The sequence below is a fragment of the Apaloderma vittatum genome, unplaced genomic scaffold (genome assembly GCF_000703405.1).
Source record: "Apaloderma vittatum isolate BGI_N311 unplaced genomic scaffold, ASM70340v1 scaffold9832, whole genome shotgun sequence".
Taxonomy (NCBI): domain Eukaryota; kingdom Metazoa; phylum Chordata; class Aves; order Trogoniformes; family Trogonidae; genus Apaloderma; species Apaloderma vittatum.
This window is the reverse complement of record NW_009701873.1, coordinates 7699-32358: the sequence shown is the minus strand read 5'-3', so window position 1 is coordinate 32358 and position 24660 is coordinate 7699. Positions and strand designations below refer to the sequence as shown.

The 24660-nt window shown below is 47.1% G+C and overlaps 1 protein-coding gene and 1 non-coding gene across 3 annotated transcripts in view; both read left to right on the top strand.

The window, feature by feature from the left end:
• The window catches only part of SRGAP2 (SLIT-ROBO Rho GTPase activating protein 2), an 87991-nt gene that overhangs the window by 59573 nt on the left and 3758 nt on the right, over window positions 1–24660 (top strand). For both annotated transcript variants that reach the window (XM_009879319.1, XM_009879318.1), the window contains exons 8-20: window positions 566–667; window positions 1299–1496; window positions 5931–6015; window positions 8734–8761; window positions 10599–10629; window positions 11413–11473; window positions 13374–13451; window positions 15175–15309; window positions 16424–16529; window positions 17141–17365; window positions 20090–20169; window positions 22926–23106; window positions 23514–23660. In XM_009879319.1, coding sequence (XP_009877621.1) covers window positions 566–667; window positions 1299–1496; window positions 5931–6015; window positions 8734–8761; window positions 10599–10629; window positions 11413–11473; window positions 13374–13451; window positions 15175–15309; window positions 16424–16529; window positions 17141–17365; window positions 20090–20169; window positions 22926–23106; window positions 23514–23660 — 1457 coding nt within the window. The remainder of the gene's footprint in view (window positions 1–565; window positions 668–1298; window positions 1497–5930; window positions 6016–8733; window positions 8762–10598; window positions 10630–11412; window positions 11474–13373; window positions 13452–15174; window positions 15310–16423; window positions 16530–17140; window positions 17366–20089; window positions 20170–22925; window positions 23107–23513; window positions 23661–24660) is intronic.
• Window positions 22461–22535, top strand: TRNAV-UAC. Its single transcript has one exon. It is a non-coding gene; the product is annotated as a tRNA-Val (tRNA).

The window sequence follows — 24660 nt, the reverse complement described above, 5'->3', positions numbered from 1 at the left end:
AAAAATACGACAAAACAAAGAGCAAACGCTGCCTCGCGCTGTGAAGTGAGAATAATTCTTACCAGTACAGTGAAGCCCGCTGTTCTGGCGTGTTTGACAGGTCTCTGACCTGTTCTTTTTTTATTTTGTCTCCCCTGGACTCAATAAGTCGTGGCTCACACCCGCTGCTGAGTTGTACAGGTAGTTCAGGTGAGCCAGCTCAGCCTCAGACCCCTGCCCCAGCATGTGTGGCTGATGTATTAAACCAATTCTTCTTGACCTGCAGCGTGATTTAGCCTAACACCTGTGATAAAGCACCTTCAGAATTTCAAAACACTTACGTCACTGAAAGTAGCTGCTTTTTTCTAGTTCTTGTTTGATGTTGATGTTCTCTCTCCTGCTCACTTTTCAATGCAGTCGGAAAGGGAGCTGCAGTTTGGTAGAACACGGACCTTTTCCACTTCTTGAAATCCAGGACTACAGAAGTTTAGAATTAATTGGAATAATTGACCGAAATAACTGCAATGCTCTTGATGATGTGGGTTATTTTCCTAGCCCTCTAGAAGTGGTGCTGTTTCTCTTCCAGGAGTCACAGCTGTGTGCCCAGCAACCCGTCCAGAGTGAGTTGGTGCAGAGGTGCCAGCAGTTGCAGTCGAGGTTATCGACGCTTAAGATCGAAAATGAAGAGGTGAGTAAAACAACCAAAAATCAGCCACCCTTTTACCACTTCCAGCGGGGACTGGGTAAAGAAGAACCTGCTTGCCGTGATGCTCTTTTAGGACAACTTGTGGTAAAACTCAGGGATCAGGCGGCTGAGGCGAGCGGTGCGTCGGTGTGCGATCTCACATGAAAGCTGACTGTGCAGAGAGGATGCTTTAAAATACCTCCACGTATCTCTTTTCCCATCCTTAAGTTGGCAGAACTCTATGTTGCAAAAGTCATGTTTGGAGAGCTGAGAGAAGAGGAATTTAATGTTTTGAAGTGCCACCAAATCCTGCTTTTAATATCTAATGTGTGATGCCCAGTAGATGTAGTTACGGAAGATGATCGTGAGATCTTTGTTCCGGCACTCTTTGCTTTGAGGTTGAATTTCCTTACACCTCCTCCTCATCCCACCCTCTAAGATTACAACCGTTTTCCTCCTCCTGGCAGGTTCTGCGTGCTGCCAGCCCTTTGTTTGCAGGGGCTGCGCTGTTAAGGAGCAAAATTTGCACCTTAGCAGGGCGTGAAAGCAGTAATCGCTGTTTATTAGTAAAATGCTCCAGGGTTCCTCAAGGTACTGCCTGCATTGCTGAAGTACCCTCGTTCTTGCCGGGCAGGTGAAGAAGACTATGGAAGCCACACTCCAGACAATCCAGGATATAGTCACGATAGAGGACTTCGATGTCTCCGACTGCTTTCAGTACAGCAACTCCATGGAGTCGGTGAAATCCACGGTCTCGGAGACGTTCATGAGCAAACCCAGCATCGCCAAGAGACGAGCCAACCAGCAGGAGACGGAGCAGTTCTATTTCACAGTAAGGAGTTAATTTTCAGTACGAGCACGTATCATGTATTTGGAATTATACTCACAAGAGAGTGCGAAAGGAGGCTATCATCGTACAGAATGCTTCTGTAATGGGTTTTGGACGAGCAGAGTAAGCATATTAGGATTTAAAAACGGGTGCTTTGAATTCGTTACAAATATATTTGGATACCTTTGTTGACGCAAACTTAAGGCTGTGGATAAATCGTTTAAAATTTGATTTCTTATGCACCTAAAAAGCAATTGTCAGAGAAGGAGCTTAATAGCTTGTAAATATAATTTCTCAAAAATAATACAGACGAGAAGAATGTTTAGCTCTTTCATTTTTTGTTATTATCGTCTTACAATTTCAGCTCGTACGAGCTTTTAGTTGAGTCAATGGGTTTTTACAAGATGCTTTTTATACTGAATTTTGTACCATGCTCTATGTCTTTTCCTAAATTAGATTGATGTTAAAATGCTGGATTTGTTTCCATTTTAAGAATATTTCAGAACAGCAGATGAAAATCATACCTCTTAGGCTGGTTATTTCTTCATGCCCTTTACATTCCTCTTCTAAGAACGAGGTTATGTATTAAAAGTCTGGAAGTCCTGTGCAAATTACACCAGCGGGCAGGATGGTTTCTCTCAGCCCTTGACATACCAAAATTAAAAAGCCTCCCTGGAAGGTGAAGCTGGCGACTGAGAAAAGTGGGTGGAGAAACTGATCCAATTAAGAAAGGATTGACCACCCTGCCCAGGGTTATGAGACGGGAAAAATGGTTTTTTAATTGAACTCTTAAGCGTTCTCTCTCCAGAGAGGAACTATTGTACGGTCAAACAGGAGGCTGAACCCTTTCTTTGGGTGTAATATTTTCATCGTGTTTGTATGGAGCCGCCTCTGCCAGCAGAGGTGAACCCCTCACCTCCTGTTCAGCGTGGGCGAAATAACAATCAGCACAAGGAATTTAACCAGCCTCATCAGATGCTTGATTGATCTGCTATTGACCAGACCTATAAATATCCTTTATAAGGATTTCAGGCTTTGAATGTGTAAGGAGCAGGTTATTTTGGTGGGTGAGAAAATGTTCAGACGAGCAGCAATGAGATGGAGAGCGGAGCTGCGCAGCAGCGTGGGCGAGGCGTTCTTTGTGTGTGTGGAGGGGGAAAACCGAAGCAGAGATTTAAATCTCTGCTAAATGCTGAGGGATCCGAGCTGAAAGAACAATGCTAATTTGAATGAGTGCTCCGCATCACTCCTGTGCAGCTCAAGTTGGAAATTCCACGCGCTGCCTCGCGAGCTCCTCCGTCAGTAGAGGGATGGCACCATGGGAACCGAAGGGAAGGGGCTGCGGTTCCATAGAGACATCTCGCTGCACGAGATGCCTTTGTTGTTGGGGCTTTAAAGGAAGATTTGTATTCAGAATAGCAGCTTCCCCTTCCCCGTGCCGGTGCAAAGCGTAGGGATGAGGATTTGGCTTCGCGCCGAGCGAAGGCGGGGGAGCAGCGGTGGTTTCGGGGAGCCAAAACCCAGGGATGTGCCCTGGGTACCTCCGGAGCGAGCGTGAGGATGCCTGTCAGAGCTGAAATCCTCCTGCTAATTGCAGGATTTGGCGCTCCGCCCTACCTGAGGAGTGAAAAGAGGAACGAGCGATCTGCTTCTTTTTTTTCTTACCTCTAAACCAGGGGATAATTTTAGGTCTTGGTGGAAGCCTTATTTTTTTTTTCCTCGAGAAAGATTAAAAGCCCCCGTACAGCGCTCGTTCTGTGAAGTGCTTTAAAAATTAATGTAAATGTATTATTACCAAACCCTTAAGGCACGGTTATTCTATAAAGTTCCCCTGCTAATCAGCCCTCCAGAAGCATCCCGCGGGTTGTGTCAATGTGCCTCTGTTCCCACGTTGGGTCGCAGGGGAGCGGGATCCGATTCACCCGCTCCTTCAATCGAGGTCCTTGTTTGAAGTCGCTCTTGGAGGGGGCGGAGGGAGGGAGGAAAACTGCTGAGCTTTCCAGATCGGAGACAGTTAAGGATGTGAGACAGGGGCAGAAACTGTTTTTCTTTATAGCCTCGAGAGCATGAAATCTCCTTTCCCACAAGGCAGGAGGGATAGGGTCGAGTTTGCGTTTCGCTTCGTGGCGTGCGGCAGCCGACAGCTGGGAAAACGCTGCAGCGAGCTTGGGCTTAGAGAAGGTGTCAAAGTTGTGTGGGTTTGGAGGAGATGGTAGGTGCAAAATGCTCACCGACAGGTCTCCACCTCTTAATTTTGACAATGCAGAAGTAACGTGACTTGAGGATGTTTCTGCTGCTTTGTGTCTGATTAGTCTGGCTCCAGCTGTGCTCTGCCAGAAATGAAATCCTGAGGAGTTCTCCTGGAGTTTGATTTTTTTTTTTTTTGACTTGTTTTGATTAAGCCAGAAATCAAATGCTAGCGGATCTTTGTAATTCATTCAAAAAAAGCCTGAAGCCTTATTTTGAAATCACTTTTTTTTCCATAAGCGTACTTGTAGCAGGCAGGGTACAGAATGTTAGGCATGAGGAAACAGAAAGAATGCATGAAATACTGTGCTGGGTAGGAACCTTCTCCTTTTCCTCTTTAAAGCAATCCCTGGTCCCCATCCACGGGCAGGAGACGACGTTCCACAGCAAATGCCTCGAAGCGGGAGCGCGGTGCCGCTGCCCTGCCCGCAGCCCTGCGGGCTGAGCTTCGGTTTTTACTGTCAGCTTCAAAGGGAGCCTTAACTCCCTCCCAAATCACGGCGATTTGCCGAGCTGCTCTTTGAGCTCTTTGGAGCTGAGCCTTCGAGCCCTTCTGCCCCTTCGCCCGATCGCGACTTTGAGACGGGGAGCTCGGCACCTTCCAGAGCCGGGTTAAACCTCAAACCCCCTTTTCAAACGCTCTGGTTATACTCGCCACGATTTCTTCTGTCAAAATTTGGTGCAAAAGTTCAACTGATTGAGCAAAATACCTAGTTGGGTCTTGGTGAACAAATTCTGCAGGGAAATTCCCGAAACGATGGTAAATCTTTTTTTTTTATTATTTTTTCTTTTTTTGCTACATTGCACAGACTTCCTGTTTTCTTCTAAAAGAACAACAAAAATTTAAGTATTGGTATAGGAAGCAGGAAGTGCTGAGACTCTCCAAAAGGGACTTCACTCTTGTGAAATTTTTCTTCCAATGTTGCCAACCAAAGGGACATAAACCACAGATTTTTGGCAGTTAATTAAAGCCCCGGCCGGACCAGTTTTGTCTGTCCTGTCAGTCTGAGCTGCTGCCGGAGAGCCCACGGTGGAAACTTCATTAGCTTCTGGCAGCTTTCTCCCTATCCTCAGGTCTCAGTATACAGTGTATGTATGGGTGTGGGGGTGTGTATATATATATATTTTTTTATTGTTTCTTGGTTCTTTACACCCTGCACAGAGGCTGCCATTGGACAAGCAGAGTCCAGGCACTCTCATTGCTAAAATATCATTATTCACAGAATCACAGAACGTTACACGTTGGAAGGGACCTCAAAAGATCATCTAGTCCAACCCCCCTGAGGTCTAATTTAGTAATATCAGACCAGAAACAGAAGAAAGTGGGATGAGTTCAAGAAAGCTTCAGACAAGAACTGGAACATTTCATTATTCAATGAGAACCCTTTCTTTGTGTCCATTCTGTTAGCTGAATTTTTACAATACGTGATGATTCTAAAGAATGTCCCGTGCTATTTGAGGAGTTATGTGCTGTTTATGTGGTTTTGAGTGTAAACATGTCCTAATTGTAATGTGGACGGCTACTGTACAGCAGAGTATTTTATGCGCTGCAGCCCGATGAAGATAAATATTGCTGTTCTGAGCTGCAAAATAAGAGGTGAAAGAGCTGTAAAAAAAAGTAGCGCTTGCAGTGCTGTGAAAAATCAGAAAGAAGTGGGAAAAATGACAGTGCGGTTGTGTAATATTTCACCGAGAGAACAATTCTGAACTTAAATGATGTCTTTATTTGTTTTGTCCCGTGACCACAACCCTGTGTATCATCCCGCGTGGAGGCAGGCACGTTATTTGACAAGTAAAGTGGGGTGAGAGAGGTTAAGTGAGAGAATAAGCACAGTAGCAGCTTTTCAGTTTGTTAACACAGATTGCTCATTCAGTTGCCTGTGACGCGCGAGGGAAGCGCGTTCCCGTCTCCCCCTCGTCTGGAAGGGAGATGCGTGACGGCTTCTCAGATGGCTTAAAATGTGCCGCACGTTGAGCTGATTCCACGGTGGAAAAATAGAAACTGTGCTGCAGGTGGGCATGAACCCAGCTGCCTGTTTCCCTGCTGGGAGGACTTGGTTTGTCCTTCACACCCGAAGCTGCAGCGTCGTTCTGCACTTGAGCTCCGCGCTCAGAATCCGGTAGCCTAGAGGTGCAATCACAGAGGTGAATTCTCCACTCATGATCTCGGTTTTTTTTCCACCTTCGCAGAAAATGAAGGAGTATCTGGAAGGCAGGAACCTGATAACGAAGCTCCAAGCCAAACACGACCTTCTTCAGAAGACCCTGGGAGAAAGTGAGTCTGGGACCCGCTCGTTAGCCAGGCCGTGGCACTGACCGCGTTAGTCAGCCGACTGCGTGTAGCGGTCTGGCGTTGCCGATGCAAAGGGAACATCTTTTCTGAATTTATTTTCCCCGATCTGCACGAGGGAGAAGCCGAATGACCTCCGTGGCTGCTCGATTAATGGCGAACAGAAAGTGCTTTAATGAGTCATTAACGTGCATCGCTTTTTTGTTAAAATGGAGCGTATGCCCACTGGTTCGTGCTCTCCTCCCCCCGAACACGTGCATTTTGCTTCTCACTTAGGAATCTGTGTCGGGGTGAGCCTTCTTGCGATTTGCAGCTCACTGATGAGTCAGGAGGTATCGCCTTGTTAGGCTGGGCAGAAGTTTAATTTGCATGGTAGGTTTAGCTGCTTCTCGCCTCTTGCAGCTTCAATCCAGACCAAACTAAATGTAGGTGAGCATGAGCTTTCATTAGGGGAATAACAAGCAAGTTTTGGAGCATGTAAAATATGTCGCCCATCTAGAGGGCATTAGTCAAGGGGCAGCAGCCAGAACTGAGCGTGCATTTGCTGTTCGTGTCGGAACAAAGGAAGGCTTCTTTCCCTTCATGGTATGGGCAAATCCTTTTGGCCAAACGCACATGAACTACGCATCCAAGTTTCCATAGAAACCTGCCTGCCTCATATTTGCAGAGGAGAAGGGTTTAACAGTCTAAATGTCAGGTCAGAAAATGGCTCGACTCGTTGCTGGGTTCGTACGCTGGAGCAGGGCTCGTGTGTTGATGTGTAACTTAGCTGGGCTCCCCACAGCGTGTGGCGCGCAAACCTTCTGCGGGAAAACTTAAACAGCGTGTGGTCTTTGAAATTCTTTGCCTTCGGTTTAAAAACGCGCTATAAAAATAAAACACTTGCTGCTGCCTTAATTAAGAGTTTCACGTTTATCAGACCCAAGCCACTGGAAGGTAAGCAGAGGACGTTGCCAGCCTTTTGAGCCTTATTCTTTAAAGCTGCTTGTGCCTTCAGCTGTCCCGTAGAAGGGGTGGGTGAAGCCAGAGATCTGTGTCCTTAGGGTATTTTTCTTCTGCCTCCAAATATCTCCAAGTGACACCCTTGCTGCCCCTGTGACTAATCACATTCCTGGATCATAGCTGACCTCTGCATACCGAGACCTAGTTCCTCTTAACCTGCCTGCCCCTTGAACCCATCTCAAGCTGTGATGGGGGGAAAAGAAGAGGAAGTTAAATGCGGTTTCTGTAGATTTAAAGGGTGCTTCTGTTTCCTTGCGGTTGCTTTGCAAACCAGAGCTTTCTTAGTCACTCTGTGAAGGGACCCAGTGTGTGTCTGGGTGAGCTCGAGCAGCTTCTGGAAAAAAAAAATAATGAAAAAATCACTTCTGTCATTTGTGAGATCAAAAGGAGCTGAGAAAAGGACGTCTATTTTGTCTCCAAAACTGTATTAGCAGGTTAATGGTACAAACTGGGGACTGTGCCTAGACTTATCCATAAAATGTCACTTAATTGGGAAATGGGCAAATAAAATTCCTTTCACAGGTCCCCAGAGCATGGTTAGAAAAATCCTCATGCATCTGCGTGTCTTCAGTCCCTGGAAAATTCATGGCTTTCTTAAGATTTTTATTCTTCTTTGCCCCATTCTCAGGTGACATTTATTAGTCCTCTTGCAAATTACCTTAATCGAAAGATGACAAGTTCCAGTAATAAAAATAGCAGCAAGTCTTCCTGTCTACAAGTAATTATGTCCCTGCCCACTGTACACATTTGTCACCCTAATGTAGGAGCCCCTTGATGTTGCCACAGCCGTGTAATTTATATATATGAATATTCTATGATGGAAATGGGACAGATGGCTGGAAATTCTGCTTTGGAATAACATTTTCATGTAAATGATGCGCTGTTTTGGCTTTACGTGGGGAGAGGAAAGTGGCTGTCGAGACGTGTTCGACTAATTGTCAGCCGTCAGCAATTAGACATTTCCCTTGTTCGTTCTCCCAGCTCCCCGGGAGCAGGAAGGCAACTGGAGGGAAGGTGGGTTTTCAGCTGGTGGGAATCAGTGGGGTTTCGCTGACGATGATCTAGGCAGGCGAAAGATCTGGCGTCTACAATTCCCAGAGGCACATCCTAGTTTTTGGTGTCTCTTGCTCCTCGTTGGGCTGTTTGGAAGCGATGCCTGCGCTCGCCAGCTCGGCCTCTTTGTTGCAGACTTGGTGTAAGTTAACGGGATGTTGTTTTCTAAATACGTTTGTGGAGGCTCTCGTTAAAACGTCGGCCTCCCAAAACAGCTCGATGCCAGCACGTTCGGTCTGCAGGCTAACACATCCCGGAATGTTTTCAATCTTCCTTTATAAAGGAGAATCTCTCGCCCCACCGATTCCCCCGGGGGAGCAGGAGGGAGGGGCGAGGTTGACAAGCCCAGTTTTTTGGCAGCACAAGTCAACAATTAGAGCGCGCCGGGAAGGGATTTTCATAAACAATGCTTTGCAAAGAAAGGCTCCTCGGGCAGCCTGAGCTGATGCTGGGTTTCTGTGGAGCTGGGATGGGCTCGGTGGCTCCCCGGCAGCGCTCCCGGGGAGGCTGAGCCACTGTCCGGCTGCCCAGAGCCACCCCTTCCCTCCCTAATGGTCCTTCTCCTCCAGCTCCTTCCAAAAGTAGCTTGTGGAAAGTATTTTCCCATTCCTCTCTCCTAACGCCGTGTTTCTTTTGTCTTCTTAACAGGTCAGCGGACAGACTGCTCCCTTGCCAGGTAGGTGCGGCTCAGGGGATCGGTTTTTAAGGAAAATCTGATGTGAATTGGGCACTGCCCTTCTTAGGTCACTTACCAGCCCAGAATATGTATCTGTTAGAAAAAGCTATTTTATTTTTTTTTTTAGCTAATAGAAATAAGCAAATCCCTGCTAGTTAAGATGGCTTTAAATATTGTCACTGTCACCTAGATCAGTGCAAGGCAGTGGCACAGCTTCCATGCACCTGCTTCAGAATAACATCGGCAACAGGTGGGAAACCCTTTGGGGCTAAAAATAACTAAAGGAGGGGCGGGGAAGAAAAATACATGCAAGTTTTTCTTGCCCCCGTGGATTGAATCCAGCTCAGGAAGGGGGTATGCGGGTGCGAGAAGCTGTTTAATTTGGGCACTTGTCACTCAGAGTATTCTTCAAGCTAAGATTTTTATAATCACGTTTGTGTTTCTGTAAGAGGGGTGAGCCCGTGACTCTGCGGGGTTTATCCACGTGCTCGGTGTTTGGAGCTGAATAACATAAATCAGAAAACTTTATCCCATCGATGCTCTCTGCTCTGCCCTGGAACTGGATCGCAGCCATGGGGAATAAACTCCTCGTTTGTAATTAGCACCAATCAGAGAACCATAACTAAGCTTCTCCTGATGGGGTTTGTATAAAACGTAATGAATCTCCATCTCCAAACTGATGAATTCGGGGGACTCTACTGGGCACGAGGAGCTGGAGTCGGGGCTGTGCATCATCCTGCCTTGCTCACAAAAGGAAGGTGATTGCTACCGATCTGGAGTCATTACGACTTTTCACGTTCCTTGCAGCAAAGCAAAGCTGACAGGTCCTAATTAGAGCCTGACGTCTGTAATAATAAAATATAATTCATCATGAAACAATTTTAAATATCAAAGAACCGTTGCAGCTAATAGTTTAAAATAGACCTTATTGTCTGTGACAGCCCATGGAATCTGATTGCTGCTGGGTTTTTTTTCCATTCAGTGTTTTTAATTTTTGTAAAAGGAATTTCCCCTGAATTAACACATCGTACAGTCTTTTTAAAAATCACAGTTCTAATCACTTTATTTATAATTCAGCAGCCATCTGCCCTGGCAGGGAATTGGCTTGAATGATACATTAGGGCCTCCCTACAATTATCTCTTGTGCTTCGTTTTTACAAGAAACTATAGGAATTTTAAACCCCAGTAATAAATTTGGAGGGGAAAAATCCTGGCAGAGCAAGGCCTTTTTTTTTTTTTTTTTTTCCTATTTGTCTACAATAAATGTCTACCAGCATGAAAGAAAATCCGAGACCATCATGGTTTATACTGAAAAGGCTTAGCCTGGCTGCTGCGTGCTGGTGTGTGAGGGAGTTTGTGTTATTTATTTGTTTGAAGTCTTATCAGAAGCTGTAATAAAAACTGCAATGGCAGCTGCTGGCAGCTCAGGAGGAACCAGCGTGTCCCCACCTGCTCCTCCCCTCTGCAGTGGCTCTCCCAGAGAACAGCTCTGTGCAATTTATAAAACCTCATCGTGAACAAGGAGCCCTATATAACAGATTTCCATATGATTGGAATTAAAACGTCAAGGGTAATCTTTTTGTCAAAGCACTCGACTGCCTTGTGTCTGGTTCAGGTTTTGAGCGATTTAAAAGTCACTTGAAATCTTTTCCCAAGTTCCCTAAATCGAATGAGACTAAGCCAATATGATTGACTCGGGTATCGAGCTGCTTCCCTCCTCCAAAACGCGCCTGGTTGGGAACAGCAAGCGAATGAACCGATGGCGGCAGAGGATTATCTTGACTTTGCTGTTCTCTTTTTCCCTCCTGCAACCCATGGGCGGTTCTCACCTCCTCAGCGGCCGGCGCAGCTCCACCATAAGGAAGCAGGTAATAAACATTTCCTTCAGTACCTAAACAGGGATGCGTGTGTAGGGATAGATGGAACACAGGGGAGTGTTTTTCCCTTCCCCTCCCTCTCTTACGTGCACCTTTTCAGTCCCGTTCGAGTGGGACTGGTGTCTACTCGCTCAATAACGGAAATCAATAAAACACGGCTCCACAGCTTCCATTCATTTGCTTTGAGAAAATGTAAAAATATTTTCGCTCTCTGTTTTGACAGGCCTGGAACCAACAATGCCAAACAGCCTTGAGCTGTCCAGACAGTCGTGGTTTATGGGTTTCACGCTGTTATTTCTTTGTCCCCATTCCCTTTATTTTCACTGGGATCCCACTGCAGCGCTGTTAAATCGGCGGCTGCTCGCTTGTTGTGCCTTCTTGTATTAAAGACTTACAGCAGCGCTGCTTTGTTTCCCGGGCGGCGGTGGATAATCTGTTACTTTTTAGTATTCAAGGAGCTGAAATGTGTTTCTTGGAGATAGGGCGAAAAAATGACATATTTTGGTACGGATTAGAGGCATTGGTGTCAAAAACTGCCGTAGAAGAAGGTACACAAAACAGAAACTTGGGAGCTTTAACCACGTGGTAATTTTAATCGCTGACATCTGACCTGAAGCCAACGGCAGCACGTCTGGTGCTTCCTTGCTGTCCCACAAAATGGGAAGAATGAGTGCAGGCGCCGCAGAAATTCACTTGTCTGCAAAGTGAGCTGTGATCTGCTTTTACCGTCGCCCCGCGTTCTGACGGCCCTCGTGTCCATTTCTCTTGGTGCAGGATTCCTCCCAAGCCATCCCCCTGGTCGTGGAGAGCTGCATACGGTTCATTAGCAGACATGGTGAGTTTTTGTGGCCCAAAGGTATCCTGTGATATTTCTAGGAAAGGAACGGTGGTGTAGGAACCTGCTGACAAATGTTCCCAGTAGCCCGGGACATGGTGCTTGGACGGAGGAATCGTGGAGACTGCAATAAAAAAAGTCACGGTGACTTTCTGGCTATATCATTGGTATTGTGTGTGTGATCGATTTTCCAAATAACTGACCTTACAAATGTTGCTCTTCCAACAATATCCCTTTGTTTCATGTAAAATAAGGGTCCTATCCGTAGATACCACTCATATCTCACCTCCATTCACCTTGTTTGGAGCCTTGAAATGTGTCCTTCGCCAGCAATAATTTTTTTTCTTCCTACAGGAGGAGGAATAATCTAAGTATTTGAATGTGGGAGGTCAAGTAGTGAATTAATTGCTTACTTTTTGCTGCAATGAGATGATTTATACCTGTTTCGGAGGTTAACTTCACAGCCTTGAACGCGGTATTTTCTATGTTTGTTGTAATTTGTTTTCATTTTTAATCAATATCATTTGTTAGTAGCATGTGAAACAGCTGTGAATTAACATACGGAGAAAGAGGGTGAATTTGTCTTCATTAAGCAAGACACAGGTCCCATTTCATTTTCCTTGTTCAATTACCATTTTAGAAACTATAATCTAGAGTCCCATTCTCATCATCACTTGGAAGAACCGAGCACTATAATCCTTCATTAGAGCCATACTGGAAGAATCATCGAAACCACACTGCGCTGCCAGCCGGCGCGGGATAAATCAGATTTCATTTTTTAGGCTCTTCTTCTTGGGTTAGCTTTGACCCCCAACGGAAAGATTTTCCTTCATTTTCTGCACGGAACGTCGGCTCATGGCGTAAAGGTGCAGTTTGGAGTTGGAAGGAACAGGCTTTTATTCAGCAAATCCACGTTAAGCGGAAAAAATTATACACCTGCCTGCCTGCTGCACCTACGCTGCAGAAATGGATTCGTTGGGGGTAGCCTGACTGACGTTTCTGGACGTCTTGCTGCGTCGGTGTGGGACGAGTGTCATTTTCATTCTTGCTGTCGCTGCGATGTTTCTGTCCGCTGTTCGTAGCTGTGTGTCACAGCCACCAGGCACAGCAAAGGTTTCGTTGCCTCCTAATAAAAACAATCACAGGAATGGAGAGGAAGAGACCACGGATGCGTTCAAGAGAGCTCATTAGTTTACAGCTTTATAAAATAGACATTGCAACGTTCCTCGTTTCAGAAAGCCAACAGTTAAAAGGCTTGAGTGAACCCAGGGCATTTCCCTACGCCAAGCATCTCCTTTGTTCATTAGTTGATTTGTAAGAGTGGTTGCTCATCCTGAGCTACCAGCCAAGTGGGCATGGCGCTGGGATGTTGGAGTGTCGCACCTACTTGATGGCGGGTTTTAATGAAGTTGCTAATGCTTATGTTTTTAGCAGGAGTAGTCTTAAAGCTTATCCTAAAACCCAAGACAGCAGTTCGCGCCGGGGTAATTAAACGCTTCCGTTTCAATTGGCTTATTTGCTCTGGGCCTTTGCAGTGTTGCTCTTGCAAAATAAACCACTTCCTTGTGTAGTTTGCAGTATTTTACTTCTGGCTGATAAATTGCTTAGTTTATGGCTTTCTCTGGGTCGCAAAATCCTTTGGGGATCCCTCGAGGTAAAGATAACACGTCTGCCTGTTATGAACCAGGCGTTGGGTGAGTTTACAAAGAGGGGTTAATATTTGGTCTCCATGTGCCGAGTTCTGTTTTTACATATTCTGGACCTAAAAGGGAGAGATGGCTTTTAAAACAGCCTACTTTTGCCTCAGTGGCTTGTGTTTCCTTTGTCATATAAGCTGTAGCCCATGAAGGTGCCAGCTTATCTGATGTCATTGTTATCAGCATCCCTCGTTGTCTTACAGGTCTGCAGCATGAAGGAATATTCAGAGTGTCTGGGTCACAAGTTGAAGTGAATGACATAAAAAATGCATTTGAGAGAGGTAAGGAAGATCCATTCCAGCATCTCGGTAATTATTGCCAAATGCATGAATTGGTTTAAATATTCTGGGATGGCCTGTTGGGAATGCAGCTTTTCTGAGTGAGTCTGGCCCAAACCCCTCCCTGGTGCTCATTAATCTTGAGTACTCAGGTGTTACGCTTTTTATCTTATCGAGTATCTCCATAATAATAAACATTCTGAATTCAATCATCCCGCGTGCCTGATAGCTTATTGATTATTTGTAGCACCAAAGGATATCAAGGATTCCATTACTCTCTCCCCCAGCTCTTGGTGCTGGAGGATGAAATTTGACGTTTTCCATGTTCTCGAGGCACAGCTTGGCTCCAGTCGTTCTAAATACCAGAGGATTTCAAGACGCTCTTAACTCGACACAGCTTTTAATAGATTTGGGTTTCTGTGGGAAGAACCATTCCCTACAAAGGCAAAGAGCAGCCGGGAGCCTCCTGACTCATCAGCCTCTCGCTGGGCTGCTCTCCTGGCAGAGCAGCTTCAGAAGAACTTGCTCTTCGGCTCCCCAGGTTTGCTTGGGTCCCTGGAAACAACAGGGCTTGTGTTAATTCCCCGAATACAGCGCTCTCCAAGGGTAGAGGCAGCGTATTTCGGCGCTTGCTGCTGGAGGAGACAAGCGGTAATTAATTGTGTGCAGCAAGTTTATTTTGCTTCTGGGAAGAGAGAAGTTTAATGAACGATATGCGTGAAACGTGGCATCAAATTCACTCGTCTTCATCTGTCTGAGGGCTAAAATCCCCCAGAATAGAGGACACAGAAATGTGTATTGTAGGCTGCGGGTAAAGGCTGGCTGTCAGAATCAGGCCCCTCTTTTAAGTAAAAGGCGTTACCAGTCATCTTGGGAAAACAGCTGGTTGTAGCAGTAACGTGCAGAAATAGAAAATATTTTTTTATTTTCTTTCACTTCATCTCGCTTGTCTCTGTGAAGCATATGATATACAGAACTGACAAAGTTAACAATAATGTCTCTGCAGTTTATTACTTCATGCAGAACCCTTGGTGGCAGTTAATATCAAGGATAATGCTCGGGTTTGTAGTGGCCCATTTATTATCTTGTGTGTTACTAAGATAATAGGCAAGCTTTGGTAATTTCAGTCACATAATGGATATATATAGCTTCAATTTGAGGATTGCCCCATCATTAAATCTAATTATGTCTGATGGGGAGTTTTCCCCGGGGAACAACTCCTTAAGTGGGCTTCTTTTCTTTTGTAACACAAACTGTGGCATGTCTGCAGGGACAAATTATCTGTGCCAGAAACAGCCCCCGGCCCCCCCAATTCACGGTACCCTGCCCTCGTCCTGCTGAGCCGAGCGGACGATGCTCCGAGCGCACGGTTCAGCGTCCGCTGAGTCCACCGTGGCTCGGGCTCTGAGCTTCAATAAAGCTCCGCTCCCGGACCTCGGGTCGTGTTCCCCTCCGTGGTGGATCCATGAAGTTCACGCCCTGCCAAAATATCTGGAGCCTGGAAGCTCTCGGAGCGGCGGGGTCACACACCGACCTGCCCCGGGATCGCTCTCGGGGGCTTCCCTTCTCGAGCGCCAGGCACAGGAGAGAGCTTTTCTCCACCTCACTGGAGGAGGTGGGATTAACTTTGTGCTGCATGAATGCTTTTCTCCAGCTGAGGTGCATCCTTCCAGCCTGAGACTTTTCTGATTTTTCTTGCCTGCTTTTTTCTTTGCTTGTCACGAAGGGGAAGATCCGCTGGCTGGGGACCAGAATGACCACGACATGGATTCAATAGCAGGAGTTCTGAAGCTCTATTTCCGAGGGTTGGAGCACCCTCTCTTCCCCAAGGATATCTTTCATGATCTGATTGCCTGCGTCAGTGAGTATACGAAGATCTGAAAAGAAATAGGATTCATTTTTTTAATGACCCTTTCTTCTCTTCTCCCCTCCCTCGCTTTCCTGACTCCAGAATATTGCGGTTACTTCGGTTGGGTTTGTGTGGCACTGGTACCCTAATCCCTGTTAGCAGTTACCTGGTCACAGCCATCCTTATTCTTACAGCAATTCATTTATGAATGAGCAAGGAGATAGAAATAAATAGATTTTAAGCGCCGCCACACGCTCCTTTCAGCTGGCAGGGCAGCAGTCACGTAGCTTCTGGCTTCTAACCACGAGGGACCATTATTGAGTCCTGCTAAAGAATATCAATCACGAGGGCAGGCACAGTCCAATTGTTAACATTTCTGACGGTTTCTAAAGGTGGTTCTGGTAGGCAGAGGGTTGTTTGTGTTTTTTTTTTTTTTTGTACATGAACGACCTCATTTTAAACGGACTGCCTGTGTCCCTCAGAACCAAAGAATGATTCTATTGTCCGAGCAGTGAAGCGGCGTTCCCGGTGGCAGCCTTTGAAGTGAAGCAGAAGATAACGGCTTCTAAAATGGCTCATGGTTTTCTTCTCCTGATAAATGCATTTACAGAGCGGAATTCATGTTACATGAAAAGTAAAATCTGCTTCCAAATAAGTTCTCCCTTCTGAGATGATTTATGCTGCCCACTTATTTCTCAGTAGGCTGCTGCACACAGAGCTTTTTGCCTCACCCTTTAGCTATGTTAATTTTCCTTTTGACTCTTATACAGTTTCTTTTTAAAAACACCCACCTTTCTAAGCAAACTTGAATGAGCTATTGTGCCAGAGCTATTGAGACAGATGACATCCAGTGCTCCCACGCTGGGAAAGGAACTGGCAATGAAGTTTCACACTTTCAGGGACCTTCATTGCCAAAGGCTTCACCAGCAGCTTCTGCAGCCTGTGCATTCCCGTGCGGGGCAGCGCTGGAGGATCCGGGTCATGAGCAGGACCTGCCTTCCTCCTGCTGCAGTTGCTGGCTGCCCTTCTTAATCGTTCGGACGGGACCCATCAGGGCACTTCGGTCGCGTTTGGACTAGGCGAGGCGTGCGCTGACTCTGGGGTGCTCTTCCTTCTTCCCTTTCAGCGATGGATAACTTACAGGAGCGGGCGCTCCACGTCCGGAAGGTGCTTCTGAACCTGCCCAAGACCACTCTGATCATCATGAGATACCTCTTTGCTTTCCTCAATCAGTGAGTATCGTTGAGAGCACCCTGGCCCTTCTTGCAGTACCTGGGGTGACCATTCTAAGTGGCAAAACCAGCCTTAGCATCGCTGAGCTGAGCACAGAAGGTTCCATAGCTTTCAGTCTTTAATTGGTACCTGGAAGGCTTACATCGTAGGTGAAGTGAGATAAAGGTTAAGTTTTAAAAAACATCATCATCTAGAAATGATTAAGATTCAGATTGGCTGAAGAGGAGCCCCAAAAGGTCCACTTGAGAAGCTCCTGGGCCTTGGAGAAAGGATGTAACACTGCACTCCTGGTCACATACACTTAGGCAGAGGGGACCTGATGTAACTCTGGTGTTCAGTGTTGGGCTGCAAGTGGGCTACGAACAGCAATAACACAAAAATAATACGAAAAGCCCACCTTTGTGTTTTGTGTTTCATTTCTCTGTAAATGCCATCACTATCTCATTCTTTACACAGACCCAGAAAGTTTATGTCCCAGCTGATCAGCTTTAAAACAGCAGAAAGCCCAAAGCAAACCATCCCAGCTCAGCTGCGTGTTCTCCAGCAGATGATGATGATGATGATGTTATTTCCTGCTCTTAACCCTCCTCCCTGCTTCTGTCTTTTGCAGTTTGTCTCAGTTCAGTGAAGAGAACATGATGGATCCCTACAATTTAGCCATCTGCTTTGGCCCAACACTGATGTCTGTGCCTGAAGGTCACGATCAAGTCTCTTGCCAAGCTCATGTCAATGAATTGATCAAAACCATCATCATCCAACATGAGAACATCTTCCCGGGTCCAAGAGAGCTGGAGGGTCCAGTCTATAGCAGAGGTGGAAACACCGAGGATTACTGGTATGATGAGATACCCACTGATGGGGTGGATATTTATTTGCAGATTAGTATGCTACAGTCATACAGTTTGCGTTGTCTAATTCTGGATTTGGGCATCTGGCCCTGCCTTTCAAAAATATGGTTTATAGAAGAGAAGATGGCCCTCGTATCTCTGGAGAGCCATCAACTTAAACACGCTGGTAGAAAGTAGCCACTCAGTTGTCAAACCTAGCTCCGTTATCTTGAAGGGCAAGGTTGTGTAGGGATTTTCTTGAATGTTCTGGTACGGTAGCTGCCAGAATCAGTCTTAATATTTTTCTTTCTTCCTTTCTTCTCCTGCTTTGGCCTTTTTCTTTTTTTTTTTTTTTTTGCCCTGCTCCTGTTGAGCGCCTTTGCTTCAGACACAGGGGTCACTTGCAACTGAAGCTGGAAAGCTGTGGCATGGTTTAATTTTCAGGACAGCACTGCTGGTGGGGGAGGGAAGAGGGAGGAATGCAAAATCACCTTTTCCATCCAGTTTAAAGCTCAAGAGGCCCGGCCGTGTGTTCAGTCTGAAAGGCACATCTGGAAACAATTCAGCCAGAGCGGCTCCTGTCATCTGGGGTGGAAGGTTGGGGAGTGGGGGAAGGAAAGGAGGTGTTTTCTTTCCTACTGGCCGAGCTGATCTCTCCCTCTGAAAATGAGGAATGTTAAATTGTGTCCTGTTTCTTCCCCCCTTTCCTCTTGCAGAAGATTATTTTTCATGCACTAAAATAAATAAGTTTTTTAAATGAAGTCACGCTGGTGACAGAGCTGGCCTTGTTTCCCTGACTTGTTTCAGAGCAGCTTTAACCAGCAGCTCGCTCCCCGTCCGCAGGGTGAGGAGACGCGCCTCCGCGCTCACTGCTGCCCGCACAAGACCTGCCAGAGCCTCCTTTGGAAATTCTGTTAATTCTTCACTCTGATGTTTTTAGCTGATGTTACATGTGAAAGAATTGTAGAGGAAAAAAAAATAAATTAAGAATCTTTATGACCTTAAGGAGGAAACACGTTAACTTTAACGAGAGGTTTTGTCCCGTAAGGTGAAAAGAATAAAAATGCAAAATGGTCAGTACACGCAGTGTGGGAGACGCTTCACGTGAGTGCGTGGGAGGCAGAATATCCTGGAAGGTAATGCCAATTTTCTGACGGCGTTTGGTTTTTCTTTGCTGCCCTTCCTGACCACCCTGACCTGAGAGCCTGTTAAGCAGAGCAGGGCAGAAGCAAGTGAGGGAGACTCCTTAAAGCTGGGAAGAAGCATCTGGTTCCCATTGCAGCCTTCTCACAGCCCTGGTATTCAGATAGCTGGGAGTTACTGCCCGTAGGGCTCCTCGCCGCAAAGCGACTCCCGGTCGCCCGGCTGGTTTGTGGGGGAGCAGAGCCTGCGCTGCCCCTTCACCGGGCTGCTCTCGGGGCTGAGAGATGGGGTCTGCAGCCAGGGCGGGGGTTTTGGTGGAAAGTGCCGTTGGAGGCACGGGCAGGAAGAGGCACGTGGCCTTTGGGCGCCGTTTGGAGCCCCAGCGTTGGCCGTACGCGACATTACTTCACAGTCTGCGTGAAACCTTAGCCCTTGGTGCCGTGTTCCTCTCGGGACGCCCATTTGGCTTAAAACTCTTCCGTAAACTTTATTAAGCAGCGTAAAGGCTTTGCAAAGGATGGGGAAGGTTGATTCCTGAGGTACCGACTCAGAAAGAAGATGGTGGGGCAGGTTCATGTCATGTGGATTAAGCAGAATGAGGCCCTAGAATTACACAAAACATTTGGCCCCTTCTTTTCCCTTTCTTCTCTTCTTTAAAAGAGTGTAGGAGGTAGATTACCAACAGGAGAGCCATGATCACGGTAACCATTGCAAGTCCAAAACAAGGGATGATGTTATTACTCTGTGAAGAGAATTAAACCTCATCTTTAACGACTTACAGCGTAAGCGTGCGGCAAATTGTTTTGTCTTTAGCAGCCGCATCTGGTAAGATGAGGAACGAGCACTTTTTTTTTCTCCAAGAGGAGCAGGCAGGCAGTGCTGGCAGCAGGGTTGTGGAGCTGCTTGGGAGAGGGAAGGGATCCTCTTCCAGTTTCCTTTCTGCTCCTGTCCCAAGGGAACTGCTCATGTGGCTTCCTACGAAAACAAAACCTCTGGTTGTCACTTGTTGTCTATTGATCCTTTCAAAGCTTTTCTTTGTGCAACACATAAATGAGTACTCTTGGTGGTTTAGGTGCTCTGTAAATAAAGATTCCAGGCAATTAATCTGGCTCTGGGAGTCATTGAGTGAAATGAATGGCACGATTTAGGATTGTGATAAAAGGAGAGGAGGGAGATCACAAACTCAGACCTGGAAATACAGTTATGAATTGAGAAATAATTTCCCCCAGGAAGTGGCAGCTATCTCATCAGTCATCTAATGAGCTAATTAGAGCAATGGAGAATACAGCTGAGGGAATAATTCTGGCATGGCAGAGAGGAGCTAGACCCAACCACTGCTGTCTGACTTCTGAACATCTCCAGAGGTCCAGGTTATAAGACCTGAAGTTGGACTTTGCCGATAGCACACGAGAGGGTTAATGGAGATGTTTGTTTTACTTGATTCTTCTGCACATTGACAAAGGCATCCCCAAAGCATCTGTCATACTGGAACAAAGATACAGACTCCCGATACGGATGTTCCTAGTTATCTTTCATTTTTGTAAATGAGGAAACTCAGTTTCTGCTGTCTCTGTTTCCTTCTGTTGTAGTGAAAGTCCTCACGGAGAGAGAGCCTCCACAGAAGACTCGGTTCAGGACGTTACGGCTGAACACCACACGAGTGACGATGGTGAGCAAAAAGTCTCTTAACTCCTTGGTTAACCGGTGCAGCCTGCTGTAGGGCAGGCAGAGGGGATAGTGTCTTGCAGTTTAAGTTCAGATCCGAAAACGCAAACCCGACAGGACTGAAACGTGAGTTTGCCGTTTGTCTTCACCAGTCTTCTTTCTGAAAAGTGTTAGCTGCTTAAAAATATATGAAAATGTGTTCTTTTTGAGTTTAAATCTGAAGCAGGAGCAATTCTGTGGCTTCATCTGTGAAGCCTGGGACTAAAGCCTGCAGGCTGATACCCCGTGATGGGCACTCGCCTTGTTCCTGCGTGTGATTTTTAGATCACTTCTGTGGCTGAGAGGGCACAGGGATGAGAAAATGAGCAGGTCGAGATTAGAGAAGGACAACGTTTTACAGCCTCTGGAACTAGATCGCGTGGGGCCCCCGAGCAAGGTAAAATTTGGAGGCGTTTTGGATGGAGTTCTGCAACCTACACGGAATATTCCATAAGAAGCGTTTGGGAGGGAGCGTTTGGCACCGGAGCAGAGCAGGGAGCTGGGCCTCTATCTCTTGGAGGGAGCAGCAAGCTCTGGTTGACTAAGGAGTCTCCTGTCCTTCTCGTTCAGCTGCGCAGCATCGCACCTCGGGCATCCTGGTCGGAAGCGCAGCGTGCAGCTCCCTGGGACGGGTGATCTTAGCTTTTTTTCTCCCTCCCCCTTGTGACCAAGCACTCGCTCCATCTTCCCGAAGCGAAGCTGTCACCCCAGCTGCCTTCGTGGAAAGAAGGAATCGGGTTTGGAGCGGAGAAGAGGTCGTGTTTTGCAGAGGGTCCGTGCTGTTCACCGTCAGCCTCGCCGCGCGAGAGGTGGACAGCCCGGTTTGAGAGTCAGGAATGCTCAAAGACAAGCAGGTCGTGTGTTTGTTAAATTACGTGGGTGAGTGGAAAGATTCGAAAGTGCAGCTTTCCCACCCGGGCTGTGAGCCTGGCAGGGGTAATTGTTTGGCTTAGCCTTATTGCTCTTTATTCGCACCACTTTCTTCTCGGAGCATAAGTGTAGTAGGAAAAAGCTACTGGAAATTAGAGTCTAAAATCACTTCTCTGGATGAAAGCCAGAGTCCTAAAAAGCAAATTGGAAACATAAGAAACCTGAGTGCCGTGCTCATCTGGAACAATAAACACTTCTTAATGAAACAGATGGAATTTACCAAACCACTCTCCCATCCCTTTCGTAAATGGAGGGCGACACCAGAACCCAGAATTATCCTGTTTTTAGCATTGTCAAGAAGCTGGTTCCAGAGGCAAATCACGCAAGGGGAAAGGAGGAGCCAAGACTAGATAACCGCGTGCTCGGGGGAGCCCGGAGCAGGGTGGCTCTCGCGAGCTGCAGGCGCAGGCTGGGCTCTTCTCACCCCTGACTCGAGCGTGAGCTGTCTCGAGGAGCAATGGCAAAAGCTGTGGCTCATGTTTGGTGTCCCAGTGCTTCCTGGCTGGCTGCTGCACTGCCGAAGCTTTCCCGTGGTGCAGAGGGGATCTGGGTGTGAAACGGTGTGTCCAGGGAGAGGAGCCACAAATCTCCTTCTCCGGGAAAGAACTCCATTGCCGTGGACTGCTTGGCTGTGTTAAAGCTCCTTTAAAGTAATTAGAGGCTGGAGTCTGCCGGGACCATGTGGCTGAGCTCATCCCCGTTCCCCTGACATCTGCCTGGCATCGGGAGCTGGCTTAATACATATTTAGACTCAACCAATGGCAGATTTTTCGAAGTCTTAAAAATAATCCACATGAATTCCATATTGATTTTCCCGAGTGTCTAAAAGCCCGTTATTGTCGCTATTGGAATATCAGAGCCCTGCAGGGACCTGGATTTCAGCTGGCTGCGGACTCAGCCCTGAGCTTTGCCAGGGGTCGGTCGAACCCACCGTGCTCAGCACGTGCTCGGCTGAGCGGAGCCCACAGGAGCCCTCGCTTGCTGTCCCCACCACTGCAGAAACCACAGCCACGGAGACACTGAACATTTTCCTTACCTTCCACCACAGTTCGATGAACAGCGCAGCCTCCCACGGTGCCGGAATCTGGTCTCCTGGGTCAGATGAACCTCAGAGGCAGCAGAGATTTCCTTCTCAATAGATGCTTTGTTTCTGAAGTGGCTTGGAGTCAGACAATGCTTCCCTCCCTAAATACTAGTAGCAACTCCTGCTCTCCAGCCCCGGAGGTTTAGTTAAGCTGCCCTTAGGAAGGTGCACTGTAGGCAGATTTGTGTGTAGAGGATACCGCATCGATATCCAGGTTTGAAATCGTTTTTTTTTAATCATGGGGGCCGGTTAGCTCACTCGGTTAGAGCGTGGTGCTTACAACACCAAGGTCGTGGGTTCGATCCCCATTCGGTCCCCGTGTGTTGCCTGATGTAGTTGAGAGGTGTCCCTGCCTATGACAGGGAGGTTGGATTAAATCATCTCTGAGGTCCCTTCCAGCCTAGGCCAGTCTAGGATTTTAATGAGATACAAACTTTGCCGTTGCCATTTCCGTGTTTGTGCATTGAATCGCTGTGAGCGGGTCGAGAATGGAAAACGTGAGTGTGTCCACCACATAGAGATTAGGTAAATGCTGAGATTACTCCCCTCTGAATCTTACTGCTCTGACCCCGCTGCGTCAAGAAGCCCCATTTATCCTCTGTTCTGTGCTCTCATCATAAGCTCGTTTATGGTAGGTTGAAACTGTTGGATACTTACGTGAGGCAAAGTGCTTAGTGGATTATTGTTTATTCCCTTCTTTCTCCTAGAGTGTGAGCCCATAGAAGCGATAGCGAAGTTCGACTACACTGGCAGGACTGCGCGAGAGCTGTCCTTTAAAAAAGGAGCTTCTCTCTTGCTCTACCAGCGAGCCTCAGATGACTGGTGGGAGGGACGCCACAACGGCATTGACGGCCTCATTCCTCATCAGTATATCGTCGTTCAAGACACGTATGTCACACTGTCGGCGAGAGGGCCTTGCGTAAAACTCAGGTGTGGGACGGAGCTTTTGTGTTGAGGTGTTGGCACCAGGTGGGGAGAGCTCCTCCTTTGACCTTCCCAGCGAGAAGGGAGCCCTCTCGAAACCAGCAGAGCTCCCCAGAGGTGCAGGTGTCCCCGCGTGTGTGGAGGTGGGATCTAAAAATGGTTCTGGTGCTGCCAGCCTGTTAAAGCTGCAGAGCTGGGGTCTCCAGGTGGCTTCTAGAAATCAGGCTCCATCGTTGGAAACGATTCTCAAGAGAAAGCTGCTGACACAGCGCTGCTGTCCTGTGTGTGGGCTTAGGTACACGGTGCTGTGCTTGAAATTCAGGGTTCTTTGTCCTGTTTGGGTTGTGATTTCCTTCCCTCCTCCTTCCTAGCGAGGATGGTATCTCGGAGAGGTCCAGCCCGAAGTCTGAAATAGAAATAAATTCCGAGCCACCGGAGGAAAAAGTGACTGCTCGAGCTGGTGCCAGTTGCCCAAGTGGGGGTCACGTCGCGGATATTTACCTGGCGAACATCAACAAGTAAGAACAGCCTTGCTTCGTTTTACTTGACTGTAAAGATCTTGGTGATGAGTCCAGTGAAATATTTCCTTCCCTAAAAAACCTGTGAACTAATGAGCGCTGCCACCGTTTTCCTCTGCTTCCCCTCTTCTAACTGGCTCACGTTTTGCTGTCTTCTCTGTCACCAGCGGCCAATGCTCATTTAAAAACCCCCGGCTTCTCTTCCCCGTCCCTAAGGTGCCATCTGTTCCCCTTTGCCCAAATATGTCCCATTTTCTAAGCTAAGCATGCGGGGAAAGGGGAGGGGACTGGCGGGACGTGTCCTCGTGGGGCCGTGTTCCCGTGCGTCGTTTCATTCTGTGATCTGTCACGTCTCGTTTACGTTTAATGTGTTTTGTTTTATGGGCTGGGGGGGACAGTTTCTTGCGAAGCTCGTGCTAAATGCCGTACCCCGAGTCCCACCATCTGGCTCTGCCCGTAACGTTCACGCGTTTCTCCGGCACTTCTCACCTTAGGTTACTAACCATATGCTTGCAGCGGAACAACACGCCTCCCCTGTTGCAGAAATTTGTTACTTTAGGCAATACTCGACAGAATTAAAAAACCCAGGAAACAAAGCTAGTAACAAACGAGATCTCTTGAGCTGTTATTTAACTATTCTAGAGCAGACTTATCCCCTGTATCTTACTGATTATTTCCCCAGCGTTAATAAAACCCACCTCTCTCTGTTGTTCAGTGAAGGTATTAATATGATAATTACAGTTTTATGGGAGTGGATATTTTTAACCTTAAGTTAATTGAACAGAACATAGTCTAGGAAGGCATTGACACAAACTCATCCTTTTAAAAGGTTTGGACCTGCTGATGTCCTGCACAGAGCCTGGTCCTGAGTTTTCCAGGAGTCAGCAGAGCTCCACTAGTACCTTTGCAGCTCGGTTAATCTGCATCAGCTTGGGATCCGGGCTTGCTTTTATGATATTTATTGTCTGAGGCTTTGAAGTATGCTGTTGTGCCAGTTAGG